The sequence below is a fragment of the Stigmatopora argus genome, chromosome 11 (assembly GCF_051989625.1).
Source record: "Stigmatopora argus isolate UIUO_Sarg chromosome 11, RoL_Sarg_1.0, whole genome shotgun sequence".
Taxonomy (NCBI): domain Eukaryota; kingdom Metazoa; phylum Chordata; class Actinopteri; order Syngnathiformes; family Syngnathidae; genus Stigmatopora; species Stigmatopora argus.
The window spans coordinates 1560675-1578391 of record NC_135397.1 but is presented as its reverse complement, the minus strand read 5'-3'; the positions used below and the strand labels follow the sequence as shown (position 1 = coordinate 1578391).

The following is a 17717-nucleotide window of genomic DNA, read 5'->3' as shown; positions in this document are numbered from 1 at the left end:
GTCGTTGGCGCAAAAATACACGATTCAATCAAAATAAAGCAATTTCAAAGCCAAGCAGGCCACAAAACATCATCACCAGAGGCCCGTTGTGTGCTTTTCTCGTTACAATTTTGCTTATGAAGGAGTGATTACATGAACAATTAAATGAACTCATTCAATTTTCATGAGTCAGAGTCGGTACAATCTGGCACGAGACAAAATGTACCCGAACGTGGCGCTAATTGAGAGCGACTCGCCGCTGTAAACAAAGCGGCATCCATCAAACGCAGCGCGCGCCAGCCATCAATAAATAACAATGCGGACGCGTGCGTGTTTGTGCGACAAGAGATTGGCGCGCACGTTTCATGTGAATATTCTTAATCTCTGTTTTCAGTTCTCACGTAGGTACGCTTAAGCTTTCAAATTATTCCTAACCTCGCCAAAGTGAATTTTTATTGCTGACATTTGCCTGGGGAATGCGGGGAGAAGTCTCGGTGCAAAATGGTTGCCATTTTTGATGATTCCTAGCTGAGGAAAGACATTTTTTTGCATCATTCCAAAGGCAACGTGAGCTCCAAACTCTTTCATTTCTTTTATTAGGAATCTATTTGTACCATATCATATGTGACAAGAAAAGAAAATGGCGGGGGAAGCAATATTTCAAGCATTTTTAGCTTTTTTAAAATATATTTTTAGATTTTACAAAATGAATTTTGCACTAAAAACTGAAAAAAAATGATTCAAAAATTACAATTATTGATTTAAAAGGGGGGAAAATCAGGAAATTTAATATACATCTATACTCTTCATTTTAATTTGATCCTAAAACAGAAAGTGAGCACTCATCATTTACTTTCTCGGGCCCCACAAAATGATGCGGCGGGCCAGATTTGGCCCCCGGGCCGCTACTTTGACACCTGTGGCTTATAGAATGTCATTGTTTTGTTATGATTTCAAACTGTTCAAAAAGCATTACGGCCTCAGTATATGTCTCTCGATCTATTATTTAATACTCAAAGATTTATCGTGGAATTTATGGTGTATTATTTTACTCCAGATTATTTCCCAATGGCGGTTTTAGGCACTTTAAGATGCTCAGTCAGATTTAGCTAACCTAAAATTAGCCCGTCAACTACTGCTTTCAAAATGACAAGCCCCTTCTAGTTGCCATTTATTGCTTATAACCGAGTATTGTTTTATTTGAGAAATGTCATTTCACTTTTCCATATGTTGGACAATCGAGCAGACTTTGACTTATTCCCGATTGCCGACCCTCCCAGTCAAAGTGGATTGTCGGCCCCGAAACTTGCTCCAATGCCGAAAATGATTCACAAATGTTATTCCATAAAATCATGACAGGAAGTTGCCATATTTTGGTCTTCCCATTATATTTAACCAAGTTGAACGTTTAGAACGCCGGGACAAACACACCCGCCCGCCCGCCCGCCCGCCCTCGTACGCTAGAATCGGGAAAGGTCGCCCTGGAAATTTTGAACGTGCACGAACCCGCCAGCCTGTGCGAATGCCTTTGTATGCTTATTAAAGCCCCGCGGCGCTTTCTGCAAATTGAATGTAATCAAGTGTAATGCCGACCAGAGCGGGAGAGCAAGAGATACAATCAAAGCCCTGACATTTCAAAACAAAGCCAGCGCCAACGCCGCCGCCGCCGTACCTGCCAGCTACGAGAAACGAAAACGTCGGGGACGCAATATTTCAAGCATCCGGGGTGTCGCATCTTTGCAATACGGTAATACCTTGAGATACGAGCGTCATGCGTTTCGGGACCAAGCTCGTATGTCAATTGACTGGTATGTCAAATCAATGTTTCCCCATTTAAATTAACTTAAATACAAATTAATTCGTTCCAACTCTTTGAAAAATGTTTTGGAAGCCATATTGGCTGCTGTAAATGTAATGGATGGGGGGAAAATAGTCTTTTTTTTCTTCCCCAGTCGCACATCTATCAGCTCAATAACATAAAAAATGAATCCGCTCAAACTAGCTTCTCCCGAAACACAAGTCGGCGGCGGAAATCCCCCCTGAATGTCATGTCCAAGGGCGATATATATAAAAGCGGGGCCGGCTATTGGTGAATTATTCATGTCGGCGTTCTAAACCGCCCGCCTCGACCTCGTCCGCCGCGTATTCGGACGCTGGAGGAATACGAGTCGAGCGACCCTTAAAAGTGGGAGACAAATGGCCTAGAGATTTTCAAAACATATTCAGATGATGTTTCCCACATAAAAAAAAAACGTTGTTGTGCAATTTGAAGGAATCTTCTGTGTATTTTTCCCACTTTTTTTCCAACAGTAACAACTAAATAGTGGCAGATTCAAAACACAGATTCCTTTTAATACTTAGTTTGCATGATAATGACATCAATGAACCACTACACCGTCAATTATAGACACACACACACACACACACACACCTATAGTGTATATAGGCGCCTCGTTCAAAGTAGGTCACACAAACACACAGACACACACAGACACACACACACACACACATACACACAGACACACAGACACACAGACACACACACAGACACACACACACACACACACACATACATACACACAGACACACATACAGACACACATACAGACACACACATACACACACAGACACACACAGACACACACAGACACACACAGACACACACAGACACACACAGACACACACAGACACACACAGACACACACAGACACACACAGACACACACAGACACACACAGACACACACAGACACACACATATACACATACATACATACACATACAGACACACACACACATACACACACATACACACATAGACACACATACACACACAGACACACATACACACACAGACACACATACACACACAGACACACATACACACACAGACACACACACAGACACACACACAGACACACACACAGACACACACACAGACACACAGACACACACACAGACACACACACACAGACACACACACAGACACACACACACAGACACACACACAGACACACACACACAGACACACACACAGACACACACACAGACACACACAGACACACACAGACACAGACAGACACACGCACAGACACAGACACACGCACAGACACACGCACAGACACAGACACACAGACACAGACACACAGACACACACACACATACACACACATACACACACACATACACACAGTTGCTTTGGATTCAAGTGTTGCTTAAATAAAGTATGTTAATTACTCCTAATATCGAAGCGTCGATCCCCACTAAATTGTCCCGCCCTCGTTAATGATGTAAATCCGTCGTTCCCCATCACGTCCTCGGCCGCCGTATTTCCGACTGGCGCGGTGGGATGTCCTCTTTCTCACAACGTACCCCGTTTGTTTTGTCTCCTCGGCAGGCCAAGAAGAGGACGGCAGGAAGGTGCTGGTCCTCAGCTACCCGCAGTACTGCCGCTACCGCTCGGTGCTGGTCCGGCTCAGGGAACGGCCCACCTCCATGCTCCTCAACCACACGGTGTTGGCGCTGGGCGGCATCGCCGCGCTGGGCGGCAACACCCGCATTCTGTATTGCCGCGACACCTTCGAGCATCCCACGCTGCTGCAGAACGACAGCATCTGCGACCAATTTGGTGAGTCCGACTCTTATTGGACCTTCTTGAAGTCATACTATTCATTACGGCAGTCCGGTGAAAGAGTGGTTAGCGCGTTGGCTTTGCAGCTCTGGGGTCAAGGGTTCGATCCCAGGTGGGTCCTTACTCTGTTTGCGTGTTCTCCTGTCTTGCTTGGGTTTTCTCCGGCTTCTCCGGTTTCCTGACACATTCCAAAAACATGCCTGCTAGGCTAGCTGGTTGAACACTCTAAATTTTTCCTAGCAATGATTGGCTGTTTGTCTCCTCCTGTCCTATGATTGACTGGACGCTGATTCATTTCTAGGGGGAAAAATGGTGTTTTAAGTTGGCTGTTTTATTGTTTCTCAATCTTCCACGGGAGGTTGACCTAGATGCTAGCATCGCAAACGCCAGTGCCGTCTGGATCAATAATGCTGTTTTTTTTAGTCGCATCAATAAGTGCTGAAATTGGATCTGACTCATTTTGGCTGCCAATGTTGTTGTTTTTTGTAATGGCGGAAGAGGCTTGTCAAATAGTCTCAGCTATCCCGAAGTATTGCGCTGTGGAATTTTTGGAAGTGCCGGAACATGTCTGCACTCACCCAATCTGCACGCGTCACAAATAAATAATGCGATTCCGAGTAACTGTCACTAGAATAGCTTCTTTTAATGGATGGTCATTGTAGTTGATGCAATTCTTACTCTAGTTTCGTGTCGTCTTATTTTTCGCGCAAAAAGAAGGGGGAGGAATATATATCTCATTTTTGGCGAGCCGTTTTCTTCATTTTTATTTTTTTTTACTAAACAAAGAACACATAAGTAATAATAAAGTCAACATCATCATTGCTCGCTATGGGCACACCAGTATCGAACCTGCCATAAGCAGGTGTATATCTACTACACATAAATGATTTAGTAATAATAAAATGTAATGATTAATATCTATGAATGGGCGGCCCGGCGGATGAGTGGTTCGCCTGTCGGCCTCACAGCTAAAAAAAAATAAAATTACAAAAATTAAAAAATAAACCGAAGCGAAGTTCGCGTTATACACGAATCCCGGTGAGAGAGTCCCCTCGACAGTCGTTACAATGGGAGATGCACCACCTATCTTTGTCCAGCAGATGGCGCGCTTGAGCCCATTCTATCGGCTGGTGCTCACATTTAAAAAAATGGAATCAAATGTTTGGTTAGTCTGATGATGATGAATCAGACTTTGAATTTTTTTAAATATTATGATGAAGAAATAGACTTTAACGTTTTAAAATTGTAAATAAATAAAATAAAAATAAAATAAAAAATAAAAATAAAAAAGGATTTTATTTTGTGCGCTCCATATGATTTGCTGTGCAAAGACGAGAGTAGTACGCAAATGCGCACGCGCGCAGCTTGGAGGGAACATTGCACCTTACATATTGAAAGTTTGATGGGATAGCTTTAGCACAAAGATTAGCTTCGTTCATTCACTGCCATCCCTCCCACTAGAAACAGATTGGATGTCATTGGCTAAGGAAAAGTCACTTTCCAGGCATCGGGAAGTTTGAGACTGTCGGTATTGGCCGCCGTTTGGCAACGCTTTGCCATTCCGCCGTCTTTGAACTAAAGAATTATTTTCAGCCGCCGCTTTTCACGCACTGGGAGCTTTCCACCATCTATTTTTCTCTCTTTACTTGTTTGCGCTTCTCAACCGACAGCATTTCCATCACGCCGCCAAGAGCCCCCCGAGGCCACCCGCCCGTTATTATAAACACAGTTGTGAGCCGGGCGACATACGCCGCCTGACATTTCCCGCCTCCGCGTCCACTTTTTATTCGGATAAATACCAGCGGCGGGATAATGCCGTGACGTCATCGGCGACTCGGTCGGCCGGGTAAAAAAATAAAAAAAATAAGCGCGGGGTGAACTACGGTCAACGGAGCGAAAGAACAACAATGTGATTGAGTCTATTCTTGATTTTGGTTTCATCGCAGCAGCGGCGCCGTAGGTGGACGAGTGCGGCGATGACATAAGCTGCGGCGGCGGCGGATCGCTCTTGATTTATATTTATAAGCTGTGATTTATGCACAATTGTCAAAGTGAATCGGGAGTGATCAACTGTGGCAAGCCATGTGCCGCAGCGCTATGGTTTTTTTCCCTCAATATTACAACGTTGTCAGATAATATCCCGATCCCACGTCACATCTGACCGACTCTCTCTCGGCTCACCACTTGGTAAACACTGCTGTACTCGTAGTATGCGCCGTAATGTGTAAGGCGAGACACTCATCGGGCTTTTATCGGACTCTATCGGCTCTTTAGAGAGCTCCGAAGAGGAAGAGGAAGTCTTTTCTTGGCAGTCGGTGGCGTCGCGAGAGCCAGGAGTTTGATTGTTGTTACTAAATGGACATTTTTCCAAGGCTGTCTTTCGCAATTGTCCAAAAGTATGGTATTCTCTCGCTTATATGCCCTAAAAAAAATTATGACTGAATTGAGGGTATGGCTTATATGCGCACAAATTAGACTCGACATGCACCAAACTGCAAGTTGACAAAGACCAAACGCCATAACGCAAGAAAATGCAGCAGTTTATTTCAAAACAGAGAAAAGATAAACAGTTAAAACGCTTAACAAAATTTATTTTAACGTCAATGAATGAAATTCAAGAAAAAAAAACGTATCTTGCATATAACGTGAATAAACTCACTTACCTTTTTGAATTTGTTTACATGCAGGCAATGTGCAATCCAGCAGATGTTCCTTTTGATTCATACAATACCTCCAAAATATCACGTGCGATGATTTTTCTAAGATTTTCCCTTCAAAGTAATACATTACAGTACTCCCTATTAAAACCATAAATATCGAGGTAAAAATTATGAATCAGGGGGCGTCTTATACCAGATAAATTTTCAAATTCAACAATTTTAAGGGTGCGGCTTATACGTGGAGGCGGCTAATATGTGAGAAAATACGGTACACCAGGATGCAGAAAGAACTATGATAAAAAAAAGTCAATATAGGAAATACAGACCCGAGGCAGGACCGTACCAAAACAAGTAAATACCCCTACAAAAACAACAAGACAGGATCTTTGCGCTCAGTCCGTGCAAACCCAAAGAATTTCAAACTCGCGCAGGACATATTATCCAAGCAAAACTTTTCCGCATTCCCCCAAATGCTCGGATTCTTGGATTCTTCCCCAAAAAGTATCCTCACGTGGTCTTAAACCAACACGTGTAAGCCAGACAATCACATGACTGGATATATTTATTTGTCTGAAAACTCATTGCGCTTTTGCTTTTATTAAGCGAGGATATCGGACCAATCGGACCCGCCGAGTCTCCAGCGAAGAGGGAGTCGGAGTAAAGGACCTCTTATTGCTTTAAAGATTAATATTGTCGCCGTTGGCGGGATGAAAAACAACCTGTAGACGCTTTGGCTTTCGTCAATCTAGAATGCGCCAGAAGGAAGAAAAAAAACAGGAAAACATGGCCGTGTTTCACATTTCTGAGATCACATCCCCCTCTAAAATAAAAAAATAAATAAACTAAAACATGGACTCCTGCTCCACAAGAACTTAAGGGGATGATGTCATTCTTTCCACAAGGCTCGCCCTTCTCAACATAAATTCTTATTAGGCGGATGAAAATATGCACGTGTGTCATAGATGAACGATATCATCATATCTTTTTTTTTAAAAATCTGTGTAATGGTCTTTTAACAAGATATCATTGCCAAAACAAAAACAAACGCGTCGTTGTGTTTCCCCTTAATCAAACAATTACCAGCGCAGTCGCCGCCAAACATTCTTTGGCAGTGAGTCACGTTTGGGTTTTTGCTGGCTTTTTTTTTGTTGCTTTTCATGTTTGAGATTCATATTGCTTCTGGATCATCTTGCGCAAAAAGTCTAAAGCGGATCCAATCAGATGACATGACTCATTTTTGCCTGTTTTACGATTATTAAAAAAAAAACAGGATTGTGCTTCATGTTAGCATCGAAAGCGGGATTTGAATTCAGCTTAGATTGTAGTTCTCATCTTTAACCCTAGAGGGAGCTTGTCACTTAAATGAGCTGAGGAGTCAAAACGTGAAGAAAAATGTCATTTTTTTTCAGTCGTGTATATATATATATATATATATATATATATATATATATATATATATATATATATATATATATATATATAAATAAATAATATTTTGGAATATTTTGATACCTTTGACATGAGCAGTTGTTAATAAAAATAATAAAAACACGACTGCGCTTAATGTTCGCATCGAAAGCGGGATTTTAAAATCTCATTGAATCTTGAAGTTGGAATTCAGCTTATATTGCAGTTCTCATCTTTAACCCTAGAGGGAGCTTGTCACTTAAATGAGCCGAGGAGTCAAAACGTGAAGAAGAATGATGTTATTTTTTTCAGTCATGGATATATATATAATATTTTTGAATATCCTTTGACATGTGGAGCGACCAATGAGCAGTTGACATTAAAAACAAACTTTTTTTATTTAGCTTCACCAATATTTCTTTCAACTCGTTAACATTCTGACGGAACAATTCAGGATTAGCGTCGATAATGAGTTCTGGGTGACATCGAGACTGATGCAAGAACAGGCTTATATTTAAAATAATCACGTTTATATGACTATTTTCCTCCGATTCCTGTTAGCGCGAGCTCACTGCTTGTGGGTATTTTTAGCAACATCTGAGGCTCGTTTGAGGTTAATTGCCTCGCAGAGGTAAAATCGGGTCTAAAAATTCCATCCTATCACGTTATTTCATTTTTTTGAAAGCCTATCAAAATAGCACAGCCTTAAATTTCCTCAAAAGCTGTAAAAAAGGATCGCAGTGACGCCATCAAAGTGACCGACGCGTTTAAACGACGGCGCAAAAACGCATCCCGGCGTTTTACGGCCCTTTCCGAAGCGCCCGCTAACGCGCCGCCGATTACCGGATGAGCCGTCGGAAGCTTGTTTAGCCGTAAAAATGCGTCTTTTCATAATGAATTATAAATAAGCACCCCCACGGGGCACCATAAAAAAAGGCAAACGTGAAGACGGGAGACGCTTTGGCCTATTTTATGGCGGCCGTGATTGTTATTTATAGCCTCCGTGGTGCCGCTTTTTTTGATGGAGTCCCGTCGATTGGGTTGGTCGGGTCGCCACCATCCCATCAAGTGTAACTAGAGCGTGATCTATTAGAATACATATGTTTTATTGACGTGTTTATCCCGCCATTCATTTATTTATAGGTCGATAGCGAGATTTTTTTTTTTGCTGGCTCTTTCTCCGCCAGTAATGAATAGGATAAGCCTTGAAGCTTATCCAGGGCTCCCTTTTGCGTAGCCCACCCTCTTCCCCGCGTAGCCCACCCTCTTCTATGCCGGCACTTTCCAAAAGCCAAATTGAAATCTTCCTTTCAAGCCCGCCGTCCCACTGAGCGCTCGCCGCAGTCTGTCGGCATCAATGATATGCGAGAGGTTTTGAAGGTGATCCCGTTTTAGCAAATGCGACGCCTTACGTGACGTGACGTTTTAACACCATTCCGCCGTGTTTGTTTTTCTCGGAAACGCCTCCGGGGGGCGCATTAGCATTTTTTACTTATCGGCGAGTTGAACAGAGACGTGACGATTCGATACTCGGAATCGGCGATTATTTTTGGGGTATCGGATTTGGCCACGCGTGGGTTTTTGTACCGTGGTGCTTTGTGGTTGGTGTAAATCGAAGCCAAATATTTCTGTCTTTAGAAAGTACCGTATTTATTCGTGTAGAATGCGCAAAATTTTGTACCAAAACACTGAAGCAAAGGTCGCGTTATACACGAATCCCGGTGAAAAAGTCACCTCGACAGCCGTTATAATGGGAGATGCACCACCTATCTTTGTCCAGCAGATGGCGCACTAGAGCCCATTCTATTGGCTGGTGCTCACATTTAAAAAAAAAAAATGGAATCAAATGTTTGGTTAGTTTGATGATGATGAATCAGACGTTGAAAAATTTTGAATATTATGATGAAGAAGTAGACTTAAACGTTTTAAAATTGTAAATTCCATTTTTGTGCTCATATTGGCAGTTTGTTTTACCAGGTTTCTGTACCCTATGTTGTGATTGTTTTTTCACGTGTTCAGCATTTAGCAGTTACCAGTAGTACTCGTGCAATTTTTGATGTCAGCTGAGAAAAAGTGAAAAAAAATGTATACCAATTTTTAGTCACAAATTATGGGTGCGCGTTATACTCGAATAAATACCGTTAGCCTCGTGTAGGAGTCGGGAACGGTCAAGAACGGACACGTAACCATCAAGTCAAAGTCAAATCGACTGTCAAAAACTTTACGAGCCGGCGACCCGAGTTCCTCGATCAGAATTTTTTTTGGCGTCCCGCCATACTTGAGCCCTCAAGAGCGTTGCGTAATCGCACGGCTCGGCCAAACGCCAGGCCGCTATTATTAATCCGACACGCATTCCTCGGCCACTGCGTCGCTCGGTCAAATGTGGGTTAAGATTACCATCATAAGACCGGTCTTCCCTCCCTTCAACATACCTGGGGGAAAATGCCGCCACCTATTGGTGCCTGACAGGAATTCCTGGAACCACCACATTCAAATTGGACTTATGAAGCGCATTTTTTTGCGTTCGAAGCCGTCCCATAAATAAGCTTTTGTCTAAGGGAAGGAAACGCTTGAGAAACGCACACGCTCATCTCGGGCGCACTGGCGCAGGCACGGCGAGCGCCAATGAATCAGATGAGAATGATTTTTTAATCTGTGGCAATAATAAAGTTCTTTGAAGGCCTTAATTGGCTCTTCCTGGAACGCCGCAGTTTTGCTTCATTTGATCTGATGAAAGCATAATGTTTCTTTTTTCCCTCCCGCTCCACCGCAGCCCAGGGGAGCGCGCACAACAGCGCACAACGGCGCACAACTAATGAATTAAGAACACACGACGCCCCCCCCAAACACACGCACACATCAGCGTATTATTGTTATTTTTTTTCTGGCTGGCCCTCCCAGATGACTTTCATAATAAAGGCCAACTTGACACCGCCGTTTCTGATGGTTTGAGCCAAAATGGCGAATGGCGGCGGAAAGGCGGCACGGCAAGGTCGCACGGAAAACGGAACGGCCCAGTCGGCCGCGGAGCGAGAGAGTCGGCGTGTTCCGTCGACCGCTGAGACTTTTTCCAAAAACATTTAGCGTCGGGGGGAAGGTCAGCTAATTGAATTAGCCAGTGGTTTATAGAAACTGGGGTCATGTGACCTTCAAAGTCTGCCAGCCATAATGCAAAAATAATAATAATAATAATAATGCAATATGTATATATGTATACATGTACAACTATGTGTATATATATGTATGTATGTGTATGTATGTGTATGTATGTGTATGTATGTGTATGTATAAATGTGTGTATGTGTATATATGTATATGTGTATGTATATATGTGTATATATATATATATATGTATATATATGTATGTATATGTATGTATATATATATATGTATGTATATATGTATGTATATATGTATGTATATATGTATGTATATATGTATGTATGTATATATGTGTATGTGTGTATATATATGTGTATATATGTATATATGTGTATATATGTGTATATATGTGTATATATATGTATATGTGTATATATGTATATATATATACATATGTGTGTATATATATACATATATGTATATATATATATATGTATATGTATATATGTGTATATATGTGTATATATGTGTGTATGTGTGTATATATATATATATATATATATATATATATATATATATATATATATATATATATATATATATTTCTTTCTTTCTTTCTTTCTTTCTTTCTTTCTTTCTTTCTTTCCTAACTTATTTATTACCTATTTATTTACCGGCTTCTTTTCAGCCGCCAATCAACGGGCCGGCGGTCGGGCGTCCTTACGCAACAACACGGACGGACGGCGGGCTCGCTTTCGGAGCTGTTTTTGTCTCGCTGGATCAATACCTGGCCTCGTTACGTGGCGTAATGCTTCTCCTACGGAAACAAACGAGAACACAGAGGCCCGCTTACGTAACGCCGCTCAGCGGGGGCGTCGGCGGCGGGGGGCCCAAAAACAAGACTTGGCGCCTAACGCCGCTGTAATTAATTACGAGTTGCACATTTTGGATGGTCAGCCAATTAACGTATTGTTCCATCTACCCAAACGAGCTTTGATATTATTATTATAATTATTATATAAATTATTATTATGTTTTTGGGGACCGGGGGGCCTCAAGTGTTATTTATATCGACACTTGAAATAAACCTTGTAGTAAAAAAGTGAATGTCACAAATCGCAACTAAAGTCTCAATTTATTGCGTTGGGTGACCACGTTTATTTGCTGTATATGTTCATGTAAAAGACGTTTTTTTTAAAACAGCTTGTTTGGAACCTTATTTTACTCCTTTTTTCTATACCTTTTGCAAATTTGCTCGGATTGGTCGCCTCCTTGGCTTTTAACACGACAAATAAGCATCTGCAAGTTAGGCCCGCCTCTAAACAACATCGGTTTTACGTCGTGGTGGATTTTAATCAGCGAGACGGCTAAAGATTAGCGTCTCTGGGTGTCAATCAAACGAGCCCAGAAATAACGAGGCAGGTGGTTGTCTTTTATTTTTTATTTTCTTTCCGCCCACCGTCACGTGATACCGCTGCCCGTGCCACCTGAAATACGTCGGAAATAAGTGTCTCTTGCCGTGCCAAAATGTTACGTGACGCCAATGTGGGCGTGCACGCCAACGGGAAGTTGGCAGGGTTTGATTGGGCCCGTTTGTAATGTGAACTGAGCAATGACGTCTCGTAAACGGAGGGGAAGGTTCACGTGTTTGCGATTAGCGGAGCGGAAATTCGAGAGCGTTCCCTCCATTGTTTGGCCTGCTTTTTTTCCTGTCAAAAGAATGAGCGGCACTATGTAAAATGTTGATTTTCTTTTCATTTTACAAGCAAAAGTGATCCAAACAAACGGCGTCCGTGTAAAAATAGGAGCACTGCCGTTGCCACGGTGACTGCGTCTGACTTACTCCAGCTATTGGGCAATGTTGATGGACCAGCCTTGTTTTATTTTACTTTTTAATGGGAGAGAAACAATAACAAATGGAGAAAAATAATACACAATAATGTGTCATAGGATGGTGAGGATGGTGAGGATGATGAGGATGATGAGGATGGTGAGGATGGTGAGGATGATGAGGATGGTGAGGATGAGGATGAGGATGATGATGAATATGAGGATGAATATGAGGATGATGAATATGAGGATGATGGATATGAGGATGATGAGGATGATGATGAGGATGATGAGGAGGAGGATGAGGAGGATGATGAGGAGGATCATGAGGAGGAGGATGGTGATGAGGAGGAGGATGATGATGAGGAGGAGGATGATGATGAGGAGGAGGATGATGATGAGGAGGAGGAGGATGATGAGGAGGAGGAGGATGATGATGATGAGGATGATGATGATGATGAGGACGATGATGATGAGGAGGATGATGATGAGGAGGATGATGATGATGATGAGGAGGATGATGAGGATGATGATGATGATGATGATGGTGAGGATGACGAGGATGAGAATGAGGATGATGATGAGTGTATCCATCGGTGTAATGCAAAATATGAACCTATACAGCCTATTTTCTATTCTTTCTAGATTTATATGGAGTCCATTGAAATAAACCTTGCAGTAAAAAAAAGTAAATATGCAAAAAATCAAAACTAAAATCTCAATTTATTGCATTGCGTGAGCAAGTTTATTTGCTGTAGTTCATGTAAAATGCAAACCTTATTATACCGCTGCACAATTGAAAAAAAAATCTCGCTTCTTTGGTTAAAATCAACCTTTTATATGATGATAATATTTTGATAGCTCTATTAGCATTGGGTTGATGAAAGACATTTGGCTGGAGAAATGACGATGAATACTTCGGCCTTTTCTTTAACAAGGCGCCTTTTTGAAACAGCTGTCCCACTTTGGCCCGCAGCTCCCAATTTGAAGGGACGCCCCCGCAAGAAGAAGTTGTCCATCTCGCAGAGGAGGGACTCGGGGACGGCTCACTACCTCAATAGCCCGGAGACCAAAAATCACAAGGTAAAATACGCCTTTGTCATAGTTCCTTTACTATGGAAAACTAGGGGGCACACTCGCTTTTCTTTTTTAATTCCTTCTTCCAACCATTATCCCGACGACCTTCTCCTGCCCAATCGATGAGAGCAATCACGTCTCGGGCGCTAATCTGCGGCTAATCTGCTCCGCCCGAGAGGAGCCGCATCGATCGCAATTCACGTGGAAAAAAGTCCATGCGTGAAAATGTGTAAAAAAAAAGCGCTATTGAATAGTTATTTCATTGATCCTGATCATAATTTGCTCAAATAAACCAATGTTGAAATGAGCAAAATTACAAACGAGACGAGGTCAATATCAATATCAACTTTTTTCCTTCTAATACTCCAAATACTACTCAAAAAAAAATTAAATACATTTTATTCATTCTTTATCTTTTAACAGTTATTTAAACATGGAAAAAAATAAAATAAATAATTGGCCAACTATTTAATCAAATACAAACACGTATTTGAATACAGATATTAATATTTATTTGTGTATTTCGCAATAAAGCACTTATCCAAATTTTTATTGAAAAAAAAGACAACAATTTTAAGTTCTGCAGTACAAACAATGATATGGTAAATATAAGAAACAATCAAGTGTAGAAATCCAAATGAATTTACTACTATGTAAAATTCCTTCTTATCAAATGTATGGATATTTTTTGCTATGAGTTGCAATAAATAAAATATCCAAACATTTTATCAAAGAAATGGCAGCAATTTCAAATGCGGCAGCGCGTATTTTTTTTGAAGTGCACATTCAAAGAAAAATGCAAATGTATATCTAAGACCTCATACAATTAGCATTAGCGCCACTAGCCATTTTTGGGGGAGAAAATGCATGAAAACAAACTTTTTTTTTTCTTCAAATTTGCATTTTGATGGTAAGCAATATGCCGCATATTGAACGTGTACGTGGTCCGACCGCCCGCCCCCTAAACTCGACCGACCCTCCTCGTAGGTCAAGACGAGCTGCAGAGCGTTAGCCAACGGCAAGCTGGGCTCCAGCGCCAAACACAAAACCGGCGCCGGTCTCGGCAGAAAACCGGAAAAGGAGCGAGCCGTGGAGTCGGCGGAGGAGAGGAGCGAGCAGGAGGAGAACGCCTACCCGTCGCCCTTGGAGGAGGAGCAAAAAGAGGAGGAGGAGGAGGAGCCCGAGGAGCAGGAGGCCACCGTGGAGGAAGTGGCCGAGGAGGAAGAGGAGGAGGAAGAGGAAGAGGAAAGTCGAGAAGACGAGCAGGCCTTCCTGGTGGAGCTCTACAAGTACATGAAGAAGAGGGACACGCCTATCGAGAGGATCCCCTTCCTGGGCTTCAAACAAAGTGAGTTTAATTATTCTGGAATAAATCGCCATTTTTTTTACAATGAAAATCGCACCCAGCAAAGAATACAGTAATCCCTCGATTATCGCGGATTCACTACTTTGCGATTTTTTTCTGCTATTAATTAGTTTAAAAATATATATATATATATATTTTGGGGTTAAAAAAAAAATATATATTTAAACTAATTAATAGCAGAAAAAACGCAAAGTAGTATATATATATATATATTTGAACTTAAAAAATATATTTTTTGGGGGGGTTAAAAAAAATATTTTTGGGGTAAAAAAAATTTAAAATAAAAATTGGTTAAAAAAATAATAATAAATTACACCTATATATATATATATATATATATATATATATATATATATATTAACCAAAAAAATATATATATATTTTTAACCCCCCAAAAATATATATATTTTTGAAGTTCATAAAAATGTGAAAATGCGCGCTAAAACTCGTAAGCATAATCCACTCTTGCTACTAGGACTGGGTTATTTTTATTTTTTTATAATAGGGGTGACCGCACTTGGTAATTATTCCATTATCGCGGCCATGTCTGGTCCACATGAACCGCGATATTTGAGGGATTACTGTAAGAAGCTTGTGTGACTCTGACCTAAGATGACGCTTGTTTTAAAGAGGAAATGATCAAATATAAAAGAAGGTTAATTAATGGCGGAAGTCTTCCTCGCTCGCCTCCAGATGCCGGGCCGGATTTCCAGCCACGGTGACAAACGTTTTGGCTTGAACGCAGTTTAGCCGAGCAACAGATGGCTCATTGATATTCCTTCGCCTTGTTAGCTTCCTCCCACTGATTTACCTCCGACCGATTCCGACACGGCTCGTTTGTCATTTTGACTCGTCCGCTCAATCGTTACAACTTGAGTCAAACACTGTTAATGTTCGGGTTTTTTTTTGGATGTTTTTTTTTTCGCCCTTGGTGGCGGGGCCTTTAACGCAGTGAATATGTCGGAGCTCAGATCTCTCAAAATCTGGCGCGCAGATCAGATGGCGGAATCTTTTCAATAACCTGCCGACGGAACGTGTTCAAGCTGAAATTTTCCAATAATCTGTCGGCGGACACGTTATTTTCCAAAGGACAGCAAATTATGCGATATATATGATGGAAAATAATTTAATACATAGGAATCAGTGCGCCATTCTGTTATTATTTAGCTACTTTCGTTTTGTTAGCATTGTATTAACCTCTACATTTATTTGAATATATATATATATATATATATATATATATATATATATATATATATATATATATATATATATATATATATATATAAATTACATTAGTGATCAGGGCAGTAGGACAGCAAATTATGCGATATATATATGATGGAAAATAATTGAATACATAGGAATCAGTGCGCCTTTTGATTTTTATTTAGCTACTTTAGTTTTGTTAGCATTGTATTAACCTCTACATTTATTTGAAAAAAAATGTATATAAATTACATTAGTGATCAGGGCAGTAGGACAGCAAATTATGCGATAAATATATGATGGAAAATAATGGAATACATAGGAATCAGTGCGCCTTTTGATTTTTATTTAGCTACTTTCGTTTTGTTAGCATTGTATTAACCTCTACATTTATTTAGAAAAAAATATATATATATATATAAATTACATTAGTGATCTGGGCAGTCCAGTGGCCGAGTGGTTCGCATGTCCGCCTCGCAGGTCTGAAATCAAGGGTTGATCCCTGTGGGGTTTTGGACCTTTTCCAGTTGCATGCGTGTTTTTATTTTTATTTTTAGTTTTTTCAAAGGCTCAAAAAAGGTCACTCGCTCTAAAATGGGTCAAAACTGGTAAATAATTACACGCTACCAAAAAATCAATGTTTACATCGATCAATACTGAAAGTTGTCTCAGAAAACAATCCCCACAATTTCCAATCGATCCCATTTCTCATCGCTGTCAACGAGCGCCTCAAAAGGGCTTCACCCCTCCGTCCAAGATGGCCGCCGCCGTTTCCCTTCACCGCGGCATCCCTAAACGACCGCCGCCATTATCCGAAACTTCCATAGACAAAATCCCAGTGAAATTGTAACAAAGATCCGAAATTCTCGCGCGACGAGACCGCCATTCGTGGCTTCGCGCTTTCCTAATTGGCCAGCGAATGCCAACGACACCGTAACCAAAATACCGGGGGTTCGATCCCTCGCACCGGTAAGCGCGGGTCACGTTGGCGGCGACGTGGTAATTACAGGCGACGCATAACAAGCCGCTTAAATAGACAACGCTTCAACCGCGGAAGCAACCGCCACGCCGCTTTTGTTATTGTAACCGCCGCGGCGAGGAGGAAAGGGAAAAAAAAAAAGGGAAAAAAATCAATGCTGTCAAAGGCGCAGATAGGAAAATGTCATTTTGACAAATGCAAGGCTTTGTGTAAGCACAGATTGAATTTTGATGGATTTCTCCCCCCCGGCCTTCCTGTTTTTTTTTTAGGTTTTGATTGGCTCCACAAATAAAAATGTTAAACAGTGATGTCACGGCGAGCAAATCAAAATGTTTAGTGGTCAAATTACAGTCTGTCCTTTTTCAGTTATTGTTAATTCATATGACTAATACATACCTTTTTTCACCAAATAATGCACAGAGGGGAAAAAATATGTAAATTGGAAATCTGGAGGGGGAATTTTTTTTATTTAATCCAAA

General features: G+C 41.2%; 1 protein-coding gene across 2 annotated transcripts in view; it reads left to right on the top strand.

Moving 5' to 3' along the window:
- The window catches only part of arid5b (AT-rich interaction domain 5B), a 79344-nt gene that overhangs the window by 43350 nt on the left and 18277 nt on the right, over positions 1 to 17717 (top strand). The window contains exons 4-6 of one of the 2 annotated variants that reach the window (XM_077612600.1): positions 3375 to 3605; positions 13563 to 13690; positions 14672 to 15032. In XM_077612600.1, the coding sequence (XP_077468726.1) occupies positions 3375 to 3605; positions 13563 to 13690; positions 14672 to 15032 (720 nt within the window). The remainder of the gene's footprint in view (positions 1 to 3374; positions 3606 to 13562; positions 13691 to 14671; positions 15033 to 17717) is intronic. The other variant, XM_077612601.1, reaches the window with a different exon arrangement.